Here is a 26,819-nt window from a genome sequence, read left to right on the forward strand (position 1 = left end):
TCCGATAATAGATAGTGTTACTGGGGAATCTTTGGATTCTCCATTTTCGCTTGAAGAACTACTAGAAGTAATTGCCAATACTCCAACAAATAAGAGTCCAGGTCCTGATGGGTTTACATCAAAATTTTATAAGACGTTTAAAGAACATATAGCCCCGTTTATGCTTCAAGTGTTTAATTCTATCTCTTTTACGAACCAATTTCCAACACAGATTTTGGAATCTCATATCACTTTAATTCCCAAACCAGAAAAGGATTTAACACTTTGCTCTAGTTATCGACCCATATCGTTGATTGGGATAGATTTAAAGATATATGCTAAACTGATTGCACTCCATCTTCAACCACTTCTTCCAAGCTTAATACATACAGATCAGGTAGGATTCATTCAAAGTAGAGAAGCACGCGATAACACGATTAAAACTTTTTTGTTGATGAATTATGCACAAAGGGCTAAAATTCCAGTATGCCTTCTTTCAGGTGATGCAGAAAAGGCATTTGATCGGGTGGGATGGCCCTTCCTTAAACATTCTTTAATGCAAATAGGACTGGGGTCAAATATATTCCATAAGATCATGGCACTATATACTAAACCGGTAGCTAGAATAAAAATTAATGGTTCATTGACAACAAATTTTAATATATAAAATGGTACCCGTCAGGGATGCCCGTTATCCCCTTTACTCTATGTTATAGTAATGGAATATTTAGCAACGGCTATTAGACGGAACTCTTTCATTTCTGGTGTACAGATAAAACAGAGGGAAATAAAAATGGCTTTGTTTGCTGATGATCTATTACTCTATATTACTAATCCACACATTGCAATTCCCTCTGTGTTATCTGAATTCCAGTGGTTTGGGAAACTGAGCAATTTTAAAGTAAATGTATCAAAATCAGAAATTCTTAATGTGTCGCTCATACCCGAACAGGTTGCAATGTTGAGAGCTAATTTTAAGTTTAGGATTTGCCCTGCAGCTGTAAAATATTTAGGTGTTAAAATCACCCCGGATTCAAATCATTTATACTCAATGAACTATGTTCCTCTTCTGCAACGTACCCTACAAGATCTAAAAAAATATGATGTTAAGCAATACTCATGGTTTGGGAGGATTAATATATTGAAAATGGATATAATACCGCGGTTTTTGTATTTTTTTCAAACTATCCCAATTGGTGTTCCTAGACCATTTTTTTCTACTTTACAATCGGCTTCTACAAAATTTATTTGGGGACATAAAAAAACCAAGATTACAAAAGAAATTATTATCATTACCAAAAACGAAAGGAGGTGCGGGTGCACCTGATCTATATTATTACTATGTCTCGGCTGTTTTCACTAGACTGGTGGACTGGTTTTATTGCTCGGAAACCAAACAATGGGTAAAAATAGAACAAGGGTTGAATCAATTGGATTTAAAGGTGTTGCCATGGTTAGACTTGTCTGGTAGTAATTTAAATCGAGAGTTGTTAGAATCTATGCCTTCCCTCACATCTCATGTGTTGAATATATGGGGCAAAACAGCTATAAAATTGGAACTTTCTTCCTATGAAGGACCTATGACACCTTTATTTGGCAATCCTTTATTTCCACCGGCATTAAATAGGACAAGTTTTCTTATATGGAATAGGGAATCCCATTATAGACTGAGTAATATTTTATGCCAGGGGACAATTCCGTCTTTATTAAATTTATTCCCTACATAGCGACCCTCACTTATGCAAATGTTGGAGTTTTGGCAATTGCGGTCATTTTGGTGTACAATTCATTCAAGTAAGTCTCTGGGTAGAGATTTAACACAACTTGAAACTCTTCTGACACAAGATCAAAAACCAAACCATGTTATATCAGTACTGTATAAGATGTTTATTATTAAAAACCACCCGGAGCCCCCAGAATATATAAATAAATGGGTTAATGAGATCAACGCTCAAATTGAGGTTGGGTAATGGGAGAAGGCATTTAATTTTTCTCACTGTTTATCACCGTCGATTAAAGCACAAGAGGCGAATTACAAATTGCTCTCAAGATGGTACTGGAGCCCAGTGACACTTCACCGTATATATCCAGAAAAATTAGATATATGTTGGCGGTGCCATAGAGATAAGGGCACATTGCTCCACATTTGGTGGGAATGCCCCCTAATTTTTAGATTTTGGGAAAAGCTTATGCAATTATATACAACAGTCACTGGGGAGGTAATCCCAAATATACCACAAATCCCCCTTCTCTCTATGTTACCAAGAACTTATAAAAATGTTAAAAATAATCTTTTAGGATACTGGTTGACGGCGGCAAGAACTGTGATACCGCGGCACTGGCGATCAACCCGGTCTCCTACGATAAATGAATGGGCTCTCGAAATGGATAATATAGAGAGAATGGAGATACTTTTAGCACAAGAATTAGATACATATGAAAGGTGCCTCCTGGTTTGGACCCCCTGGAGACAGCATAGGAAATTGGTAAAAAATGAAGGAACTAGGAGGGAAGAAAGGGGAGGGAGGGATTCGTGGAGGAGAGAGGAGAGAGAAGTGGGGGAGGGGGAGAGGTTAGATGTACATTTTCCCCCTTTCCTCCTCTCTGTTGCTGTTGTTTTTTTCCCTTTTTTTCCTTTTTTTTTTTTTTTTTGGGGGGGAGGGAGGGAAGAGGAAATAAAATAATAAATGTGATTATTATGTATGTAAGTAATATATATGTTTGAAAATTGTTTAACTATGTGTAATGCCATATAATAATTGAAAATAAAAATAGAATTGAAAAACATATCCCTCTGTAGCAGGCAGGGCCGGACTGGGAATAAAAACCAGCCCTGGAAAAAATTTCATACCAGCCCCACAGCAATATTATACCACCCCAACAGAATAAGGTCAGTAATTTCTTGTTCATGAAAGGGAAAACCATAAATTTTAAAGCACATTCGATGAAGAATGTATTCTATAAAGATCTGAAATCACATGGGGCTTTATATATATATATATATATATATATATATATATATATATATATATATATACAGTGGTGTGAAAAAGTGTTTGCCCCCTTCCTCATTTCCTGTTCCTTTGCATGTTTGTCACACTTAAGTGTTTCGGAACATCAAACCAATTTAAACAATAGTCAAGGACAACACAAGTAAACACAAAATGCAATTTGTAAATGAAGGTGTTTATTATTAAAGGTGAAAAAAAATCCAAACCATCATGGCCCTGTGTGAAAAAGTGATTGCCCCCTAAACCTAATAACTGGTTGGGCCACCCTTAGCAGCAACAACTGCAACCAAGCGTTTGCGATAACGTGCAATGAGGCTTTTACAGCGTCCTGGAGGAATTTTGGCCCACTCATCTTTGCAGAATTGTCCTAATTCAGTTACATTAGAGGGTTTTCGAGCATGAACGGCCTTTTTAAGGTCATACCACAACATCTCAATAGGATTCAGGTCAGGGCTTTGGCTAGGCCACTCCAAAGTCTTCATTTTGTTTTTCTTCAACCATTCGGTGGTGGACTTGCTGGTGTGTTTAAGATCATTGTCCTGCTGCAGAACCCAAGTTCGTTTCAGCTTGAGTACACGAACAGATGGTCGGACATTCTCCTTCAGGATCTCTTGGTAGACAGCAGAATTCATAGTTCCTTTTATCACGGCAAGTCTTCCAGGTCCTGAAGCAGCAAAACAGCCCCAGACCATCACACTACCACCACCATATTTTACTGTTGGTATAATGTTCTTTTTATGAAATGCAGTGTTCCTTCTACGCCAGATATACTTGGACACAACCTTCCAAAGAGTTCCACTTTTGTCTCATCGGTCCACAGAATGTTGTCCCAAAAGTCTTGGGGATCATCAAGATGTGTTGTGGAGAAATTGAGACGAGCTTTGATGTTCTTTTTGCTCAGCAGTGGTTTTCTCCTTGGAACTCTGCCATGCAGGCCATTTTTGCCCAGTCTTTTCCTGATGGTGGAGGCATGAACGCTGACCTTAACTGAGGCAAGTGAGGCCTGCAGTTCCTTGGACGTTGTTGTGGGGTCTTTTGTGACCTCTTGGAAGAATCGTCGCTGCGCTCTTGGGGTAATTTTGGGCGGCCGGCCACTCCTGGGAAGGTTCACCGCTGTTCCATGTCTTCGCCATTTGTGGATAATGGCTCTCACTGTGGTTCGCTGGATTCCCAAAGCTTTGGAAATGGCTTTATAACCCTTTCCAGACTGATAGATCTCAATTACTTTCTTTCTCAATTGTTCCTGAATTTCTTTGGGTCTCGGCATGATGTGTAGCTTTTAAGGATCTTCTGGTGGACCTTACTGTGTCAAGCAGCTCCTATTTAAGTGATGCCTTGATTGTGAACAGGTGTGGCAATATTCAGGCCTGGGTGTGGCTAGAGAAATTGAACTCAGGTGTGGACAACCACAGTTATAGTATGTTTTAACAAGGGGGGCAATCACTTTTTCACACAGGGCCATGATGGTTTGGATTTTTTTTCACCTTTAATAATAAACACCTTCATTTACAAATTGCATTTTGTGTTTACTTGTGTTGTCCTTGACTATTGTTTAAATTGGTTTGATGTTCCGAAACACTTAAGTGTGACAAACATGCAAAGGAACAGGAAATGAGGAAGGGGGCACACACTTTTTCACACCACTGTATATATATATATATATTCAAATTCCAGTTAAAAGTGGTCATTCATCAAGGGGGACCCCAGGAACTCGGGGGGGGGGATCACCTTCTGCAGAAAGTATACACTAAGGTAAGGGGGGTGGGTTACTAATAAAAGGGGAAAACCCTTTATATCAGTGCCCCTTACATTATCATATTCACTCCCCCTTACATCAGTGGCCCTCCCCCCAACTGGCCTGGCAGCGCTGTCACTGACCTCCTCTCAGGTGCACTGTGCAGGGCTCAGTCAGTCGGCTCCAGCTCAGTGGCTCTGGTTTTATCCCATAGTCTCCTCTGCACAGTCCACACAAGTCTGACTTCTCCCATGACCCCCATCCCGGCAGCGCTCCCACTCTTGACTCCTCTCCAGACTCCCTCAGAGACTGCAGACATGATATAGGAGATGTTCAGAGACTGCAGACTTGATGCAAGAGCTCAATGCAGCCTCGCCAGTGCCTATCAAATGCAGCCTCACTGTCTCCATCAATGCAGCCTCCTTGTTCCCATCAATGCAACCTCACTGTCCCAATCAATGCAGCCTCACTGTGCCCACCAATGCAGCCTCACTGTGCCCACCAAATGCAGCTTTACTCTGCCTGTGAATTCAGTCTCAATGTGCCCCCAAATGCGGCCTCACCGTGCCCAGCATTGCAGCCTCACTGTGCCGACCATTGCAGCCTCACTGTGCCCATCAATGCAGCCTCACGGTGCCCATCAAATGCAGCTTTACTGTGCTGTGAATGCAGTCTCACTGTGCCCATGAATGCAGCCTCACTGTGCCCATCATTGCAGCCCCTCCTGTGCCCCATGTCCCAGTCTGCAGTCCCTGTCTGTGGGAAGGTGTGTTGTTGATGCTCGGTACGGTACCTTGCTTGCCAGCAGGATATCCATGACGCCCAGCAGCAGGCAGTGTCTGTTCTCATTTTGGATGGAGACGGTGATCCTTCCAGAGGATCTGTTTGCTGTGAGATGGAGTGGTCCCTGGCCACATGCACCTTCAGCCATCCTCATTTTATGCCCCTAGTTAGCCTGTCCTCTGGTCCTGGGGAAGTGGAGAGCATTGGGTGGGAGCTGGAGAGAAGGGGGAGCAGAGAGTACTGGCAGGGTTGGAGAACACATGGGTGGCGGCAAAGAGCAGGAGGGAGTGGAGATCACAGGGGTGGGGAGTGGAGAGCACTGGGGGGAACTTGAGAGCACTGGGGGGGGCAAAAAGAACAGGGGTGGCGAGCACGGTAGGCTGAGATCATTGGAGGGACTAAGAGTGTGGGGTGGCGAAGAGCACTGGGGGGGCAGAAAAACAGGGATGGAGAGCATGGGGGCTCGAGAGTGCTGGGGTGGTACAACGAGCAGGGGGGAGAGCTTGAGAGCACCAGTGGGGGCCAGAAAGAACAGGGGTGGAAAGCACGGGGGACTGGAGAGCACTGTGGGGGTTGGAGAGCAATGGCAGGGTTGGGGAGCACATGGCTGGGGGCAAAATGCAGGGGAGAGTGAAGAGTACAGGGGTGGGGAGTGGAGAGTGCTGTAGGGGAGCCAAAAAGAATAGGAGTGGAGAGCACGAGGGGGTAGAGAGCAGTGGGGGGGGGGGGGGCTGGAGTGCTGTGGTTGGAGCTTGAGAGCACCAGGGGGCCAGAAAGAAGAGGGGTGAGGAGAGCACTGGGGGAGTGGAGAGCACGGGGGAAAGAATGGGGGAGAGCACTGGGGGGAGTGGAGAGCGCTGGGGGGGCAAAGAACGGGGGGAGCACTGGGGGGAGTGGAGAGCACCGGGGGGAAGAACTGGGGGGAGTGGAGAGCACTGGGGGGGACAGGGGAGGGGAGCACTGGGGGAGTGGAGAGCACTGGGGGGAGAACAGGGGGGAGAGCACTGGGGAGAGTGGAGAGCACTGGAGGGGAAAAAACAGGGGGGAGAGCACTGGGGGAGGTGAAAAGGGCAGAAAGAACGGGGGAGAAAGAACGGGAGGCACTGGGGGGAAGAACAGGGGGAGAGCACTGAGTGTGTGGAGAGCACGGGGGGAAAGAATGGAGGGGCACTGGGGGGAAGAGCACAAACAGGGGGGAGAGCACTGGGGGAGTGGAGAGCACTGGGGAGGGGGGAGAACAGGGGGGAAAGCACTGGGGGGTGTGGAGAGCAGGGAGGAAAGAACGGGGGGAGAGCACTGGGGGGATTGGAGAGCACTGGGGGGTGAAGAATGGGGGGGAGCACCAGGGGGAGTGGAGAGCACTGGGATGGTGGCTAGAGAAGAATGGGGAGAGGGTGAACTGGGGGGGGGGGGCAGTAAAATAAGTTGTATAGGAGAATTGGCAGGGGGCTGCATATAGAGGAAGTGAGCTTTCTATATTCCTCCATGCAGCCACTGAATGCTCAATTCTCTTCCTCTCACTCCTGCAAGCATTCAGCGGCTGCATGAAGGAATAGAGAAGGCTCACTTCCTCTATATGCCGATCCTCCTATCCAGGCACTGTGGCACACAGGGTGGGCTGTACAGACGACATCTCATCCTATGGATCACAGCGCTGGCTGGCTCTCTGTTCGGCGGCTGCACTATAACACAGTCCCGCCCCCCCAGACAGGCTTGTGTGATAGGCGGAAAGTTGATTCTAGTTACTATCACACAAGCCGGTCTGAGGGGGTGGGACTGTGTTACAGCGTGGCCGCCGAACACAGAGCCAGCCAGCGCTGTGATCCATAGGAGGAGAGAGCAGAGCAATTTAGCCACTACTAAAAGCGGCCTCAGGGCAGGCGGCCTACCGGGAAATCTCCCAGTATCCCGGTAGGCCAGTCCGGCCATGATAGCAGGGTTTCTCAACCAAGGTTCCTCCAGAGGTTACTAGGGGTTCCTTAAGCAATGAACAATTTCTGTCTCTCAGATAAGTTCCCTCTGACACCATTGATCTTTTTAGAGATCTGTTAGGGGGTAATTCTTCCCAATGAGCACAAATGTAAGGAGCATTCTTCCCACTGACCATCACACTAATGTATCATGAGTTGTAGATATAGTCATTTTTAGAAAGGGTTCCTTGAGACCACAAATGTATTTCAAGGGTTCCTCTGTGTTGAAAAGGTTGACAAAGGCTGCTCTATAGTGTGCCTCAATTAAGAGCACTAAGTGTAATTTCTGTCTGCTGCTTCATTCAATCCTGACCCAAACCATAAATAACAAAGTTAATCAAATACATTTAGCCAACCACTTACCTCCATGTGTCTTTTCAATTCAGTAAGACTGTTAATATCAGATGCAACACCTGCAGTAATAAAAACAGCAGTCAGAGACCCAGACTTGGTTCAGCAACCTGTATTCTCTTCCTATTCCTTTCCTTCCCTAGTCCTGCCACATCCCTTTCCTCAAAACCAGCAGTGGAAACAGTTCAGTCTGGTTATATCCTCTGTGTAAGATCATTTCATTTTTGCAATTGTTACAGTGTATGATTACTGTGTACATAACAAATTCATCATTTTATTACGGTTAATCAGAGTATGTACATATGTATATCTTCGCTGGAACCATAATGTTTTTTTGAAAAACCCAATAACAATGTATTAGAACAAAAATGCATTTAGAACATGAATTTAATTATATGTGTAATGAGTTTATGTGTAATGGACACAGAACCAGTCATATCAGCTTCTTCCTTAGGGCTCAGGCACACAAGATGTTTTTACAGCTCCTGTTAGAGGTGTTTCACTTTTTTTTAACTGCCTCTAAAAGCTCCTCCATATTAGCCTATGTTTTCATGCACACATAAACGGTCAAAGGTGTTTGGAGGCATAAGCGCTTAGGGGCAGTAGAAAAAACAACAGATTGTGCTTCTAGGAGCAGTAAAAATGAGCTGTAAAAACGTAAAATGCCAAAAAAACACGTCTGTTTGACATTTTTAGGCGTTTTTACATTATAGAGTGTTTTTAATGAAAAAAGCCCAAAAAACACCAAAAAAAGTGTGAAAACAAGCAAAAGCACGCAATAACACTAATGTAAAAATGCGGCTAAACACAAAAAACAAGAATTCTTAGCGCTGCTGTAGCTCTGGTGTTTTTAAAATGTCCTGTGTGCATGAGCCCTTATAGGCACTTATAATGTCATTGCAACACACCTTATTGGCTAAATCTGGTCTGATACTCTACTTTGAACAGTTAATTATAGGAGCAGTTTTTACAAAAATAGTCACATAATGCAAAGGGTGGATCATGTATAAAGGGCCTCATAATTAATAGAAACAAAGAATAGTGACCTTTGAGTCTGCCCTTTTTTCTGTTTAACATTTTTGTCTGAGAATAGACCTACATTTATTACAAGCAAGCTTAAATTTACAAATGGTACCTATATGTCAATGACCTTGGAGGTTTTGGGCTTAGGTCCAAATTTCTGCACCAGGCCCCAATGGCACAAATTAAATTGGGAGGGAATCTCTTCAAATTTGTTTCCATAGAGTGGGGAACGAGGCGAGGCTGCCCCTTATGCCCATCTTTGTTTGTGCTTCTGGATTTGGAGCCTATAACCCAAGCCATACGAGACTCTGTTGATATTAAAGGTATTCCAGTCTGGTCGACAATTGAAAAAAAAAAATGGCTCTATACGTTGATGACTTTGTTTTATTTTTAAATGACCCTGGTCCCTCCCTAAAGGCTGCCCTGAGTTTAATTACAGCATTTCATCCCCTTTCTTGTTTAAAAATACCTTATCCCCCCATTGATGAGCATGGGCAAGTTGCTGCATAGTGATGGGCGAACTTCTGACGGGACATTTCGCGAACGCGGCCGATAGTTCGCGAACCGGAATGTTCGCGTCGGGCCCCATTGACTTCAATGGGAGGCGAACTTCGCAAACCTACAGGTCAAATTTGCAGCCACAAAATAATTAATAGCTGTGCAAACATAGTCCCACCACATGGCCAATGACATAACACATGTATGAGGTGAATCTGGGATCGACAACTACAAGCATTCTTTTTTTATATGGGAAATTGTTGTGACAATTCAGGACTATGGAGCGCATGAAGGCAATGGAGGAGAGGGAAGGTCAGGGACCAGGGTAGGCAAAGAAGAGGGTGCAGGAGATGATCACCAGCAGCGTGACATACAGCAATGACACCTGCACCGTGATAGAGTCATCTGACAACAGCACCGTGATAGAGAGCACTGACATCAGCAGCGTGACATAAAGCACTAACAACAGCACCGTGATATACAGCACTGACAGCAGCACCGTGATAGAGAGCACTGACATCAGCAGCGTGACATAAAGCACTCACACCAGCACCGTGATAAACAGCACTGATAGCAGCACCGTGATAGAGAGCACTGACATCAGCAGCGTGACATACAGCAATGACACCTGCACCGTGATAGAGTCATCTGACACCAGCACCGTGATAGAGAGCACTGACATCAGCAACGTGACATAAAGCACTAACACCAGCATCGTGATATACAGCACTGACAGCAGCACCGTGATAGAGAGCACTGACATCAGCAGCGTGACATAAAGCACTCACACCAGCACCGTGATATACAGCACTGATAGCAGCACCGTGACAGAGAGCACTGACATCAGCAGCGTGACATACAGCAATGACACCTGCACCGTGATAGAGTCATCTGACAACAGCACCGTGATAGAGAGCACTGACATCAGCAGCGTGACATAAAGCACTAACACCAGCACCGTGATATACAGCACTGACAGCAGCACCGTGATAGAAAGTACTGACATCAGCACTGTGATATACAGTACTGACACCTGCACCGTAAGCAGCCCCAGGAGGAAGTCAGCATAGCACAGGGATGGTGGGAGCCCCTCATAATGAGCATAGCACAGGGATGGTGGGAGCCCCTCATAATGAGCATAGCACAGGGATGGTGGGAGCCCTTCATAATGAGCATAGCACAGGGATGGTGGGAGCCCCTCATAATAAGCAGCCCCAGGAGGATGTCAGCATAGCACAGGGATGGTGGGAGCCCCTCATAATAAGCAGCCCCAGGAGGAAGTCAGCACAGCACAGGGATGGTGGAAGCCCCTCATAATAAGCAGCCCCAGGAGGATGTCAGCATAGCACAGGGATGGTAAGAGTCCCTCATAATAAGCAGCCCCAGGAGGAAGTCAGCACAGCACAGGGATGGTGGGAGCCCCTCATAATAAGCAGCCCCCAGGAGGAAGTCAGCACAGCAAAGGGATGGTGGGAGCCCCTCATAATGAGCATAGCACAGGGATGGTGGGAGCACCTCAAAATATGCACAGCAGAGGTACAGCCCCAGGAGGAAGTCAGCACAGCACAGGGATGGTGGGAGCCCCTCATAATATGCACAGCAGAGGTACAGCCCCAGGAGGATGTCAGCACAGCACAGGGAGGGTGGGAGCCCCTCATAATGAGCATAGCACAGGGATGGTGGGAGCACCTCAAAATATGCACAGCAGAGGTACAGCCCCAGGAGGAAGTCAGCACAGCACAGGGATGGTAGGAGCCCCTCATAATGAGCATAGCACAGGGATGGTGGGAGCACCTCAAAATATGCACAGCAGAGGTACAGCCCCAGGAGGAAGTCAGCACAGCACAGGGATGGTGGGAGCCCCTCATAATATGCACAACAGAGGTACAGCCCCAGGAGGATGTCAGCACAGGGATGGTGGGAGCCCCTCATAATAAGCAGCCCCAGTAGAAATATGACACCGCTCAACCTCTTCAAAGAGGAGGGTACGGGCATATAGTACGGTGTGCTTTTTTTGGACAAGGAAGTGAGCCAAATGAAGAAAGAAGGTCTCTGTGCTCGATTAAAAAAATTGTTTATAGACATATACATGGTTTACTGGTCACATGTGTTGAATTCCTCCGAGATCCATGCCTCATTCATTTTTAGAAATGTGAGGTAGTTAACACTGTCGTGAGCTAGGCGAGTACGCTTATCGGTCACGATCCCCCCTGCTGCGCTGAACGTCCTTTCGGACAGGACACTGGACGAGGGGCAAGCCAACAGTTCGATTGCAAATTGGGCAAGCTCTGGCCAGAGGTCAAGCCTGCCCACCTAGTAGTCCAGGGGTTCATCACTCCTCAGAGCGTCCACATCGGCCGTTAAACCGATGTAGTCGGACACCTGACAGTCTAGGCGTTCCCTGATGCTGGATCCAGATGGCACCTGTCGATGGGTCGGCTGAAAGAATGACTTCATATCCGAAGTCACCAACACATCTTCAAACCGGCCTCTTCTTGCAGGCGCTGTTGGATTGGTACCCGCGCCTCCTTCTCTGGGAGTGGGAATTGCTCCTCTGCCAGCGCACGCAAAAGCAGAATGCAGCATTTCTCGAAGCAAGGCCTGGAAGTGCTCCATTCTGCCAGCCCTCTGTGACGGCGGTAACATTTCCGCCATTTTGTGTTTGTACCGGGGGTCTAAGTACGTTGCCACCCAGTACTGGTCCTTGACCCTTATGCTTTTTATACGGGGTCCCTATTAAAACACTGGAGCATGAAGGCCCCCAGTTGCACTAAAGTGGAAGCGGTGTGGTGGCCTGGCTCCTGCTCATCATCCAGGATAATGTCGTCCTCTTCATTCTCCTCTCCCGATCCACGCACAACAGGGATCCCAGAAAGGTTTAAAGCATGCTCTTCTTGCTCCTCCTCATCCGCCCCAGCACCATCCTCCTCTGACTCCTCTTCAGACTCCTGTTGTTGACTTGTCTCAGATAGAGTAGCCCCCCCTGGGAATTCATCCAGCATTGCGACTTCCTCATCTTCCCGCTCCTGCTCCTCCACAGCTTGAGCAATGCACACTCCATAAAGAAGGCATAAGGTACCATGTCACTGATGGTGCCATGGCTGCGACTGACCAGTTTGGTGATCTCCTCAAATGGGCGCAGAAGTCTGCATGCGTCGCGCATGCATCGCGCATGAGAAGCCACTGGCACGGTGAAAAAAAACCCAGCTCCACAGAACCGGTTCTGCCGCAGAGTTCATACAGGTAGATGTTAACTGTACGTTTCTGCTGGAGCAGCCTATCAAGCATATAGAAGGTTGAGTTCCATCGTGTCGCCGCTGAATGTCAGCAAGTCAAGCCATGACCGTGTAAGATCTTCTGAAATGGGCCAAGATTTTCCTTGCCTGCCGCAAGATGTCCTGGACCCCAGGGTATTTGACAAGGAATCGCTGCACGACCAAGTTTAAGACGTGTGCCATGCATGGCACGTGCGTGATTTTGCCCTGTTTCAATGCGCTAAGCAGATTGGCACCGTTGTCACACACCACTTTACCAACTGTCAAATTGAGCAGTGTTAGCCACTGATCTGCCTGTGAATGCAAAGCTGAAAGGAGTGCTGGGCCAGTGTGGCTCTTGGCTTCCAGGCACAACAGACGCAGCACGGCATGGCAACGTCTCACCTGGCATGTCGAATAGGTTCTGGGGAGCTTAGGCGGCGCAGCGGAAGAGACGCTAGCAGCGGAAAAGGAGGAGTCAGCCAAGGAGGAGAGGGAGGAGGATGGAGTAGGAGGAGGAGGAGAAGAAGAGTCAGGCCTGCATGCAATCCGTGGCGGTAAATCCAAATCTACACGGGTGCCACGGGTTACATGCTTGACGGCCGTCAGAAGGTTCACCCAGTGGGCAGTAAAAGTGATATACCTTCCCTGCCTGTGTTTGCTAGACCACGTGTCTGTGGTCAGATGTATCTTGGCACCAATACGGTGTGCCAGAGATACATTCACTTGCCGCTGAACATGGCCATATAGCTCTGGGATGCCCTTCTCTGAGAAATACTTCCTTCCTGGGACCTTCCATTGTGGTGTTCCAATGGCCACAAATTTGCGAAAGGCCTCCGAGTCCACCAGTTTATATGGCAGTAGTTGGCGGGCTATGAGTTCTGACAAGCCAGCCGTCAACCGTTGGGCAAGAGGGTTATCCGACGTCATCATTTTTTTACGCTCGAACATTAGGCCCACGGAAGCCTGCCTTTTTAAAGAAAAACGTGAGCTTGGCATGATGGAAGGTGGAGTGGAGGTCAATTGTGAGGAGAGAGAAGGAGAAGTAGAAGACGAGGCTAAACAGTGAGAGCCTGCAGTGTGGCTTTGTGTGTTCCGTTGCTCCCATTCGGCTCGGTGATGGCTGCTCATGTGCCTTCTTCGTCCCTAGGTGAGTGTTGGGCTTACCGCGACTAATGCGTTGACTGCAAAGATTGCAGATGGCAACGCTATTGTCAGCAGTGGACACGTTAAAAAAAGCCCACACTGTGGAGCCATGTGCCAGTGTGCTGGGAGCGCCAGATGTGACCATACATGGTCGATGACTCGCTCCTGATACATTTGCAGTCTGCTTTGTCCCTCCTGTGCAATGTAAGTTATTTCTGCTTCTCCTCCCTATCTGCTGGTCCATATCTCCCTCTGAACTCCCCTCCTCTTCCTCTCTTGTGGGCACCCACGTGACATCACTAGACACGTCATCATCAACGTCACCTTCCCCACCGCTATAAGTAGAGATCTCGGAGTAGGCAGCAACACCGGGGACCAACCTCCTCCTTGGGCTGATCTGGGTACTGTCGTCAGACTGCTGAGTAGCGGTTGTTGCTACCTCCTCTTCCTGATCCAATACCAAGAGTGGCTGCGCATCAGAAATGTCCTCTTGATATGGATCGGAAAATAATTTCTGTGACTCAAGCGGAAGGTATGTGGTGGTGGTGGTGGTGGTGTTGTTGGTGGTAGTGTCTTTGGGGGTGCACATAGCAGAGAGTGAAGAAGAGGGTGCAGATCGAGAGGATGAGGAGGGTGCAGAAGTTTAAGGCTGAGCGAGCCACTCAACCAAGTCTGGTGCGTCCTTTAAAGTAATTGAACGCACCTTCTGCAACTTCCCACTTTGGCTCAAGCCTGTTGCTCCTGCCCTACCCCTACCACCCCTGTGGAAGGGCCTGCCTCTTCCTCTGCCTGTCATTATTTAAATGACCCTGTGACAAAACTCTCAGTCCCTATACTGATGAAGGACTGCTGCAGTATAGGGCAGCGGTCAGCAGTAGTGCACCTCAACCCTATGTATTGTGGACCTATACCAGTCCTTATAGAATGGTAGACTGTACCTCACTCAACCCTATGTGCTGTAGTACCCTATACTTTACCAGTCCTTATAAGGACCTTTGTGGAACAAGTAGGTTGTGTGTGAGTGATTAGCAGACTGTACGTCAGTCCCTATACCGATGAAGGACTGTTGCAGTATAGGGCAGCGGTCAGCAGTAATGCACCTCAACCCTATGTATTGTGGACCTATACCAGTCCTTATAGAATGGTAGACTGTACCTCACTCAACCCTATGTGCTGTAGTACCCTATACCTTACCAGTCCTTATAAGGACCTTTGTGGAACAAGTAGGTTGTGTGTGAGTGATTAGCAGACTGTACGTCAGTCCCTATACCGATGAAGGACTGTTGCAGTATAGGGCAGCGGTCAGCAGTAGTGCATCTCAACCCTATGTGTTGTGGACCTATACCAGTCCTTATAGAATGGCAGACTGTACCTCACTCAACCCTATGTACTATAGCACCCAGGTTATTAACAGTCCTTATAAGGAGCTTTGTGGAACAAGTAGGTTGTGAATGATTAGCAGACTGCAGCAGAAGGGCAGCAGTCAAGTATAATATTCTTTCTCTATTTGGAAGAAAGAATATTATACGTGTACAAGCCTATTACCATACCACTGATACCAGTCCTGAAAAGAACCTTTGTGGACCTAATATACTTACAGCTACTGATTAAACTGACCCTCACTGCCTCACACACTGCTTCCTACCTGACCCTATATAAACTGACAAAACAGAGGCTACTAGAACAATAACTGGAATAGCACTTTTGTGGACCTGATAGTAACAGCTAATGACTAAACTGACTGTCCCTGCAGCAGACACACCGTCCTGTCCCTTTCTCTAAACTGACAAAAGACACTCAGGCTGCTGCAACAATCAGTAGCACAGCAAACCTATATAGACCTAACACCTATACCAGTCCTGAAAATAACTTTTGTGTACCAAATAGCTAGCAATTTGGGTCACTGCAATCTCTTCCTGCTCCACACAGCAACCTCTCCCTATAGTGACAGAAGAAAGAATGTAAAATGGCCACCGGATCGGGTCTATTTATAAGTTAGGGGGAATGTCCAAGTGTCCATGTGCTGTAATGTCTCAATTGACTGTCCTGTACCCCATGATGGATGTGTCATCATAGGTCAAAGTTCTTTTACACAGTAAACACGGAAGTCTGCCGGGCGAACGGCGCCAATAGTCCGCCGAACAGGCGGACTGCGAACAGTCGAAATTTGCCGCGAAACAACCGCCAGGCGAACCGTTCGGCCATCACTATTGCTGCATACCCCTCTCTACTCCTTAAATGGACCTCCAGTGTAAAATATATGGAAATATTGATATCACCTTAGGTTACTGAATTTTGCTCTCATAACGTGGCACAATCTTCCTGTCACTTGTAGGGAAAATCAATCTTATAAAAAATGAAACTACCTCCCTCCTTCTTTTATGTCCTATGCCATACCCCTGTGGATTCCACATAAAATTGTTAAGCAATTTGAGTCAGCTATGCTCTCCTTTCTGTCGGGCTCCTCCCAACCTAGATTCAAACTAAACATGCTCCAGAGGCCCTGGACCCAATGGGATCTGGCCTGTCCAGATTTTCATGCATATATATACTGCTGCCCTACTCACCCACGCCCATACCTGGCTGATGGCGGACAAAACGAATGCTGCTGTTGTACCAGAAACTGCATTTATAGTGTCTTATGAAGTGCATCAAAAACCTATTACCCCGGGAAGCCTCAGTACTGCTTTGCAGTACTCAGTCAATAAAGCCTGGCTGCTTCTGAATGCTTGAGCTTCCCCATCAGTGGTTCCCCCATGCCCCTCTATGGTACAATCCCTCTCTGCCTGAATGTTTTAGTTTTCAGGACCCCATAGTTTGTACTAGTTAGGGAATCAAATACCTAAATTAGAATGAATGGTACTTTTAGAGTGTTTAACTCCCTAAAGGTTCAATTTGCTCTACCCAACTCCTATTTTTCTGCTACCTCCAACTGCTCCACACTTTTCAAATGCAATTTCATGGTAATCCACTCTCTTTTGTGGAGTCTGGATTGGAGAACATGCTGCGGTTGGACGCTTCTGAAGAATCTTTATTCATGATATACAGTAAAAAAAACTCTCCTCCCATCTATTCATAATGGCTTTCATAAACTCCCGGCCAGCTGGCATGTGGAAGCTCCGTACATGGATTTCGAAAACTGGACAAATGTCTGGGAATATCCTATGCAACAGCTGGTCTTGGCAAAAGACAGAATAATCCAAATTAATTTACTTTACAGGGTAATTATCACCTCTAAAAAACTGCATAGGATTTACCAAACATTTATGATAAATGCTGGCACTGCCCAGAAGACCCAGCAAAGTTTATACATGTAATCTGGCTGTGTCCAATGGTCCAACCCTTTTGGAAAGAGGTTACTGCGTGTATTAAAAAGTGTACTCTGATATCCATACCATTGACAGTGAATGTTGGTATACTTGGTCTGGTCCATTTATTGGCCCTGTCCAGAGCGATGAGAATGCTGATTGGGTTGTTGATATATATTTTTTTTTCCATAAAAGATTTTATTGAAAGATTCAAAGCATACAAACATGCGAGACAGGGAATCATCACAAACAAAAAAAACATGCTGCCACGACCCTTTCCAATCGCAGTAAAGAAAGCACTATATCACTGCTGCATTGGTTGTGGCTAGTAGAACAGTGCTATACAGAGGTATAATTTGTCAACAAACGCATAACTAATATGATCATATCAGTAGAAGAGGCTTACTCAAGTCATGACAGGTAGTGCTGGGCCTGAGTGCCTAACCTGTGGGACCGATATCATCCGGTCCAACAGGGTTCTTAGGGTGGTGTTATTTCTGACACCCGTGACCGAGTGGAATAGCAAATGGCTGCCTTGTTGCAGCTCTACAAAATTAACGGTTGGGTAAGTGTTCTACGGGAGGATTCAACCTTTGGTTGGGTAGATGGGAGGGGGTGGAAGATCAAGGGGTGGGGGGAAAAGGATATAGAGAATAGGGGTATAAGGGAGAGAAAAGGAGAGGGGGGGAGGGTGTCCCCCCGGCCCTCGCCGACACTGCGCCTCTTTGTTTTATAAGTGTGGGGGAAAAAATGTCTTATATTTGTCCGTGGTTTGAAAATGTTTCCAGCATGCCCAAATAGTCAAGAATTTCTGTAGCCGTTCTTGTATGCTATATATCAGCTCTTCCATCTCCTCTATCCTAGCAACTCTGGTCAGCCATCCCCGAATGGAGGGAATATCAGTAGATCGCCAGTGTGTGGGAATACACAGCCTGGATGCGTTAACCATATGCATGGCTAATGATTTGAGGTAGGTCCGTTTAGGTAGAGTCGTAAGGTGGAGGAGATATTGTGCAGGGTTATAGTTTAAGGTGTAAGTGGTGACCTGTGCGATAATGGAGTGGACTTCCTGCCAGAAGGGTTGTATTAAGGGACATTCCCACCAAAGATGAATCATTGAACCTATTGCTGTCTGGCATCTCCAGAAAGTGTTGGGAATCATGGGGGAGAATTTATGTAGTCTAGTGGGGGTCCTGTACCATTTAGTGGCGATCTTATATCCATTTTCTTGGATTGCTACATTCATCGAACCTTTATGGGCGGAAGTAAATATGTCCTCCCACTGTTCATTGGTAAGATTGATCTGCAAGTCTTTTTCCCAGGAGCTACGCGTGGGTGTCATCAGTGTCTGGTCAGGCTCATCTTTGAGTAGTACATATATGCTCGATATTAAGTGTCTCAGAGGGGTGTTGCTTGTACATAGGCGTTCAAGTGGAAGAAGTTGCCTACACCACATGGTGGATGGGTTTTCCGAGGCGAGGAAATGTCTTAATTGTCTATACGACCAGAAGGGGAAGCTTTGGGTCGGGGAAAGTGCCACTAGGTTTTCGTAGGAACGTGGTTTATTTTTGTGGAAGAAGTGGTGTGCTAACACATCCGCATGTGGCCACTCTCTTCTTAAGAATGAGGTGCATTCTCCCGGGTGAAACTCCGGGTTGTTGCGTAAGGGGGTCAGAGATCCTGGTCGTGAGGACACTTTGTAGAGACGTAAAGCTTGGTTAAAGGCCACTAGGGAAGGGAAGATAAAAGGGTGTGATTTAACGGCCTGGTTCCAATGGCTCGGGGTAATCCAGGGGAGGGAGTGCAACACTCCGTTTGTGAAATGGTTCTCCAAGGTGATCCAAGCCTTTCTGGCCTTGTGGATCCGCCAGTCTACCACCCTGGTTAGGTGGCAAGCTAAATGGTATTTGGAAAGGTCAGGGAGGGCAATCCCTCCCTTTGTTTTAGCCCAGTTTAGGCGGGAGTATTTAATACGAGGGGCCGAGTTCTTCCAAAGAAATGTGGTGCAGGACTTTTTATATGTTGCAAAAAAGGAGGGATGGAGGTGAATCGGGATTGTTTGCATCGGGTATAGGAGCCGGGGGAGGACAATCATCTTTAATAAAGCCGCCCTGCCGAACCAGGAGACATTTAGGTTGGCCCAGTCTGTTAGTTCTGTTTGAATTTTGGAGAGTGCGGGTAGAAAGTTTTTTTTGTATAACTCTGAAATTTTCCTCGTGATTTGGATACCCAAATATGGGATGCGATCCTTCTGCCATCTAAATGGGAAGGAGTCCTGACAGTGAGTAGCTTCTTGTGGAGGAAGTGAGACGTTAAGAGCGTATGATTTAGGCCGCGTACACACGCGGGGACTGTTCGCTCAACTTTGTCCGTCAAACAGTTTCAGCGGACAGTCCGCTCAAAATTAGCATGGACGGACTTGCCCACACACGACGAACGAACAGTCCGCTGAAACCGTGCGCGATGACGTGAACGGCACGTACGACGGGACTAGAAAACGACGTCCTATACACTGCAATGCAAACTTCGGCGTGTAAATCCTTTCTGAGCATGCGCGGAACTTAGTTTGACGAACAAGCCCACAAATAGAGCTTTCTGTTGGTGGTATTTAGTTACAGCTCGGAGTTTTATTTTTTGCTAAACAAACAAAAAAAGATGCAAAAAAAAAAAAATCATGTTTTAATAGTTTGTTATAAAATTTTGCAAACGGGTCATTTTTCTCCTTCATTGAAGTGCGCTGATCAGGCGGCACTGATAGGCTGCATTGGTGGGCACTGATGGGCTGCATTGGTGGGCACTGATAGGCTGCATTGGTGGGCACTGATAGGCTGCACTGGTGGGCACTGATAGGCATAGTTAAGGCGGCACTAATAGGCACAGATAAGGCGGCACCGATGGGCACAGATAAGGCGGCACTGATGGGCAAAGATGGGCACAGATAAGATGGCACGGATGGGTGGCACGGATAAGTGGCACGGATGGGTGGCACGGATGGGCACTGATAGGTACCACAGATAGATGGGACTGATGGGCACTGATAGGTGGCACTGATAGGTGGCTCTGATAGGTGGCACTGCTGGGCACTGATGAGCGGCACTGCTGGGCACTGATGGGTGGCACTGCTGGGCACTGATGGGCGGCACTGGGGTGCAGCACTTTTGAGGCAGATTGTGGGCACTGTGGGTGGCACTGTGGGTGGCACTGTGGGTGGCACTGTGGGCACTGATGGGGGGCACTGACGGGGGGCACTTACTTTTATTCAGGATGGCACTGCGGGAGGCAGGTGGGCACTGGCAGGTGGCAGGTGGTCCCTTGTATTGCTGGCCGTGATCGGTGATCGGCTTTTTTTTTTTCTCCTCGCGCTGTCAGCGTGAGGAGGAATAATAGCCGATTACCGGCTCCGTTCTATCACATGATCAGCTGTCATTGGCTGACAGCTGATCACGTGATAAGGGGTCGGGATCAACCCCTTGCACGGATCGGTGATCAGGCGAGTCTCATGGACTCGCCGATCACAGAGCGCGCCGCACGCGCCCCTTAGGGGGCGCGCAGGCCGCTCGTACACGGGACGACGTCAATAGACGTAGTCCCGGAAATGTAGGTCCGCGCTAATGCCGTCATTTGGCAATAGCGCGGATCCCAAGTTGTTAAACTCTATCACCCCCAACACATCCTTTTATATCAGGGTTTGGTCTTAATCTGTTGATCAGGGGTTCAAGTGTCAGAACGAAGGTTAAGGGTGACAGGGGGCAGACCTGCCGCGTCCCGTTGCTGATGGAGAAGGCGTCCGACAGAAGGCCATTGACTTTCACTTTAGCTGAGGGATTTGCATACAAGGCATCAATATGAGCGCACATACGTGGCAGGAGTCCCACTCCTTTCAGTACTGCCTGCATATAGTCCCAGGCCACCCTGTCGAATGCCTTCTCTGCATCGAGGGATAGGAAGAACCCGTGGGACAGGGTTGAGGTAAACCAGTGATGTAGATTCAATGTGCGGATAGTGTTGTCCCTGGCCTCCCTACCGGGGATAAAGTCCACTTGGTCGGGTAAAATGAGGCCGGGAATGAGGGGAAGTAATCTATTGGCGAGCATCTTTGCGTAAAGTTTAATGTCCACATTAAGTAGAGATATGGGCCTATAGTTGGACACTTGCGTTGGGTCCTTGCCGGATTTGGGGATAACTGTTATGTGTGCTTCCAGCATACGACCTGGAGGGGTGTTGGGGTTTGCTAGAGCGTTAAATGTCCGTATTAAGGGGGGCGTCAGTTCGTCTGTAAAAGTTTTGTAGTACATAAGAGGAAGACCATCCGGTCCCGGGCTTCTACCCACTTTCATTTGTGTAATTGCCACTAGAAGTTCCTCTGAAGAGAGAGGGTGCTCTAAGGCTTGCGCTTGTTGAGGTGTGAGTGGTTTCGGGCAGTATTGGGATAGGAAGTCTTTGATTTTGTCATTACGATTACCTATATTAGGTGGTCCTGTCTTGTCTCGCGCCAGATTGTAGAGTTTAGAATAGATTTCAAATTGTTTGGCAATGTCCGTGTTTCTGGAGAGTATGTTTCCTTTGCTGTCCCGTATCTGGTGGATTGTCGTCTGGGATTTAGCTGCCTGGACCGTGTGGGCCAGGAGTCTCCCGCTTTTATTCCCATGCTCATAAAATATTTTTTGGCCCAGGATGTACCATCTTCTGGTGCGTTTCCCTAGCTCATCTAAAAGCATGGAGCGTGCTTGGATGAGGTCCTGGAGTGTCGATAGGGAGGTGGCCTGTTTGTGTGTCCTTTCGAGTTTGTAGATTTGTGCAATGAGGGTATTAATCTGTTCCTGGCTTTTCTTTTTCAAGGCGGTTGCTAGGGAGATTAGTGTCCCCCTGATGACACACTTGTGGGCCTCCCAAAGAGTGAGAGGTGATATGTCAGGGGATAGGTTTTCTTTGAAGTAAAGTTGGATTCGGGAGCGTATTTATTGCAGAATTGCCGGGTCTTTTAAAAGGGAGGGATGAGGTCTCCACATCTTGGACTTGGTGGTCGTTTCCGCGAAAGTGAGAGTCATTGTAATGGGATGGTGATCCGATAGAAACATTGTTTCTATGGACACTTGGGAGAGGTAAGCCAGGTCGCATTGAGACAGGAAGAAGTAATCAAGCCCATGGTGTGGTGCGGAGAAGAAAGTATAGTCCTTGACAGTGGGGAATAGGGTACGCCAGGTGTCATGCAAGGTCACGGTTTGGAGTTGTAGTTTAATTTGGCGTAGCGCAAAGTAAGGAAGTGAAGACGTCCCTGTGGAGGTGTCTAGGAGAGGATTCATTGGAATGTTGAAGTCCCCCCCCCCCCCCAGTATCACTACGCCTTCTTGGAAGGACGCTAACTCCTCACATGCATTTCTGAGGAAGGATAGCTGATGTTCGTTGGGACAGTAAATGTTGGCCAGTGTAATTGGTTTAGATGCATATGTGCCCTTAATAAAGAGATATCTTCCCCCACCCCGGATATATTTTGGACTCTTTAAGCTGGAAGTCAGCGTGTTTGGCGATAAGGATCGAGACCCCTTTAGTTTTGGCTTCTGGATTGGTGGAATGTAACGACCTGTTATAAATGTGATTCGCCAATTTGGGTACGGCGTCAATACGGAAGTGGGTTTCTTGCAAGAATAGAAAGTGTGCTCTGTGTTTCGTCAAAGCAGTTAGTACCTGTGATCTCTTCTCTGGGAGGTTTAAACCTTTGACATTTAGCGATAAGCATTTTAGGGTTAGTTGCTGCTGCATTGTCAGAGAGGGTTGTGTGCTAAACTAGGGAACAGGGATCTACGAACAAACGATGTCGGGGTACCAGCTGACTGACAACCCTCTTTCAAGTCTGACTGCTTTGGCAGCAGACTCGTACGGCTCACGGGCGGCCGGCAGGACGGCCGGGAGGCCACCCCCACCCCGAAAGGCGGAAAAGAGCGAAGCGGGTAGACGGAGAGCAGGGGGGGAGGGAAAGCTGAAGAGGAAGAAGGGGGGTGGGCCGTGGGACAGGTGTGTGGGTGGGTGACGTGGGAGTGATGGGTGGGTTCGTCGGTTGGGACTAGATATTGTGTGACTGTTCTAACAGGGCACAGACGAGGTCTGTGTATACAACTACCGGAGGTGGACGTGGAGGTTCCTGTCCACCTAGAAAGAAAACTGGGCCGGGATGTCAGCTAAGGCCCGTGAGGGCAGCTGTTGGGTGGATGTAAACCCTAAGGTGAACGAGAGCTCCGACATCGGAGAGGGCGAACTGTTAATCATAAAACAGTAGTAGGAGGGGGCAGAAAGATAAGGATCGGTGTCTTGGGAAGGACAAGGGGTACACAGAGGGGCTAGCCCTAGTGTATTAGGCTTTACACCCTCAGGGAGGTGCCAGGGGTATCATTGAATGCCTAAACAAGGAACTGGTTAAAACAACTGAACAGAATAAAACCAGACACGCCCCTCTGCGACACACAGACAGCACGCAGTTAATCCTGCTTATAACATTTATAGGGTTGTTGATATTTTACGCCCGCAAGGCCATACTGCTCAAATGGAAGTCTCCACTGGCACCTACATTTGATTTTTAAAAACTCTAGTCAACTCTGCAATACCACTTTACAAGTTCACTTATGAGTCTAGGGGTTGCCCTGAGAAATTCCCCATAAAATGGGATATATGAGTTGCCTCATTGGGACGAACCCTTTTGGGGATGCCACCACGGAATCCGTTCCCCCTCCCCGATTTAATTCTATTGGCCTAATGAGAGTATCTACAGTGTAGAGGCACATCAGGTGGTGCCATTCTGTTTATAAAAAAACAACAAAACAAGAGAAGAGCACACCGACCTAATGCAATACTATTAAAACCATGTATTCAAGGATAAAAAGTAATACACAGAATACTCACAAACGTGTGTAGTAAAAACACATATAAAAGCACAATGTGAACCAATCGCTTCTAGGGCCGCGTACACACGCGCGGACGGTTCGCCCAACTTTGTCCGTCAAACAGTTTCGGCAAACAGTCCGCTCAAAATTAGCATGGACGGACATGGCCACACACGACGAACGAACAGTTTGCTGAAACCGTGCGCGATGACGTGAACGGCACGTACGACGGGACGAAAAATACGACGTCCTATACACTGCATTATAACTTTCGGCGTGTAAATCCTTTCTGAGCATGCGCGCAACTTTGTTTGACGAACAAGCCTACACACGAGCGGACTGTTCGCTGAAACAAGGTTTCAGCGGACAGTTTTACGGAATTTCCGAAAAACCTTGTTCGTCAAACTGTCCGCTGAAACTGTCCGCTGAAAGCCCACACACGAGCGGACTGTCCGCCCAAACACTGTTCAGCGGACAAAGTTGGGCGAACAGTCCGCCCGTGTGTACGCGGCCTAGGACTGCTGGAAAGCTCCCAAGGTGCAAGGAGACTGGATGACGTTCGCGATGGCTAGGCTGACACGTTTGGAGGGAGAACCCTCTTCTTCAGAGCCAAAAGAACAACTGACGCACCATACCCTTATATGGGCATACAATGAACCACCCTAGAAATTTACTGACACAACACCGTAAATTTACTGGTACAACCAAGGTTTTACTGGCATTTGGAGAAGTTGCAAGAAAACTGTTTTAAGTGCAAGTTTCAGTTTTTAGTCTACAGACAAGTACAATATGCAATTAGCAACATGATTTAAGATAGATATTAGGGCAAAAAACATATTTCATATTTTATTTTCAATAAAGTAAGTAGCTCAGGGACAGGACTCAGGAGCATAGGCATGCACATGGGTGTGCCTGGGCACACCCTAATTACCTCATGCATGTTAGTGAAGCCGCATGACAGCTGTCTCCTGCGATCTGGGCTGCTGTGAAATGTTGCTTTCAAGAGTGTGTAGCCCACGCTGCCTGTGAAAGTTTCTCATTGAGCAGACAGTGAGACCTGCCAGAGCCGCTGGGTGTGTGAAACTGTCAGCTAATGTAACTACTTGCACCACACAACAAAAAAGAAAAAGATAAGAGCAGCACCAACTTTTACCACAATACTGGTCTCTGTGATATGTAACATCACATATAATACACATTAACCACTTCCCGACCAGCGCACGATGATGTACGTCGACAGAATGGCACGGGCAGGCATAATGGCGTACAGGTACGTCCAATATTCGATGCCGCCCTGCCATCGGGAGCGCGCCGCCGGCGGCGTGCTCCCGCGCTGGTCGGGCCCCCCGTGAGTCCGGTCGCGGGACCCGCGGACTCGATTGCCGCGGGCATCCCCGCGATCGTCTCACGGAGCGGCCGAATGGAGGAAATGCTGTGTAAACAACATTTTTCCATTCTGCCTAGCAACTAGTGACGCTGATCTCTGCTCCATGTGATTGGAGCAGAGATCAGTGTACACTAAATGAAAGCCCAACCCCCCCACAGTTAGTAACACACCCCTAGGAACACTTAACCCCTACACTGCCACCCACTGGTTAACCCTTTCACTTCCAGTGTCATTTACACAGGAATCACTGCATTTATATAGCAGTGATTACTGTATAAATGACAATGGTCCCAAAAATGTGTCAAAAATGTCCGATGGGTCCCCCACAATGTCGCAGTCACAATAAAAATCGCAGGTCGCCATTATTAGTAAAAAAAAAAATAATAAAAAATTATTAATAAAAATGCTATAAAACTATCCCTATTTTGTAAACGCTATAACTTTTGCGCAAACCAATCAATAATCGCTTATTGCGATTTTTTTAACCAAAAATATGTAGAAGAATATGTATCGGCCTAAACTGAGGGAAAAAAATGTTTTTTTATATATTTTTGGGGGATATTTATTATAACAAAAAGTAAAAAATTCTGCGTTTTTTTCAAAATTGTCGCTCTATTTTTGTTTATAGCGCAAAAAATAAAAACCGCAAGGGTGATCAAATACCACCAAAATAAAGCTCTATTTGTGGGAAAAAAAGGACGTCAATTTTGTTTGGGAGCCACGTCGCACGACCGCGCGATTGTCAGTTAAAGCGACGCAGTGCCGAATCGCAAAAAGTGGTCTGGTCTTTGACCAGCAAATTGGTCCGGTCTGAAAGTGGTTAAACTGAAAAAAAAGGGGGGGGGCCCTCAGTGCTTAAGGGCTCTTAAATAAGGTAAATATACAAATCCCATTTACTTCCTACATTACAGCAATGTTAAAAATAATAGGAGTGGATGTTTCATAAAATGAGTGTTTGGTATTCCGAAGACAGAGTGAATACCAACCAGGGTTGCCATGTTTTATTGAAGTTTGTGCTATTTTCTCTCTTCATAGCCACAATTTCCTCCATTTTATAAATGTATTGTACTCTATTTAACCAATCCTTGACTCTTGAGACTTTCGTTGATTTCCAGTAAATGGGTATGAGAGTTTTGGCGGCAGTAAGTAGGTGCCGTGAGAGTGACTTCTTATAACTGCTTAAGCCGCGTACACACGTAGCGGTATGTCCGACGTACTTAGTCTGGCGGACTTCCCGCCAGACTGTACGTCGGACTTTCCGAACGGGCTACTTGCCCACACACGGCACTTTTTGAGCGGACTAATACGGCGTACTAAGTCCACCGTACTATCCGCCCTACTTTTGAAATGAATGGACTCGCCCACACACGCGGAGGAAAGTCCGCTCATTTCGAGCGCGTCTCCAGGTAGGCGGGGCCCGCGAAGGAGACGTCGCTGGCCCCGCCGCCTGGTATGGACTTAAAGGGGAACCCCAAAGCCGAAAAAAATCGGCGTGGGGG

The 26,819-nt window shown here is 47.1% G+C and overlaps 1 protein-coding gene across 1 annotated transcript in view; it reads right to left on the bottom strand.

Moving 5' to 3' along the window:
• LOC143983796 (sterol O-acyltransferase 2-like) overlaps nt 1–26,819 on the bottom strand; it is a 433,796-nt gene that overhangs the window by 377,263 nt on the left and 29,714 nt on the right. Inside the window, exon 2 of the mRNA XM_077483886.1 lies at nt 7,842–7,891. Within this exon, the coding sequence (XP_077340012.1) occupies nt 7,842–7,891 (50 nt within the window). The remainder of the gene's footprint in view (nt 1–7,841; nt 7,892–26,819) is intronic.

Source organism: Lithobates pipiens, unplaced genomic scaffold (genome assembly GCF_037356315.1).
Source record: "Lithobates pipiens isolate NorthernLeopardFrog02 unplaced genomic scaffold, aLitPip1_a1.2 Scaffold_16, whole genome shotgun sequence".
Taxonomy (NCBI): domain Eukaryota; kingdom Metazoa; phylum Chordata; class Amphibia; order Anura; family Ranidae; genus Lithobates; species Lithobates pipiens.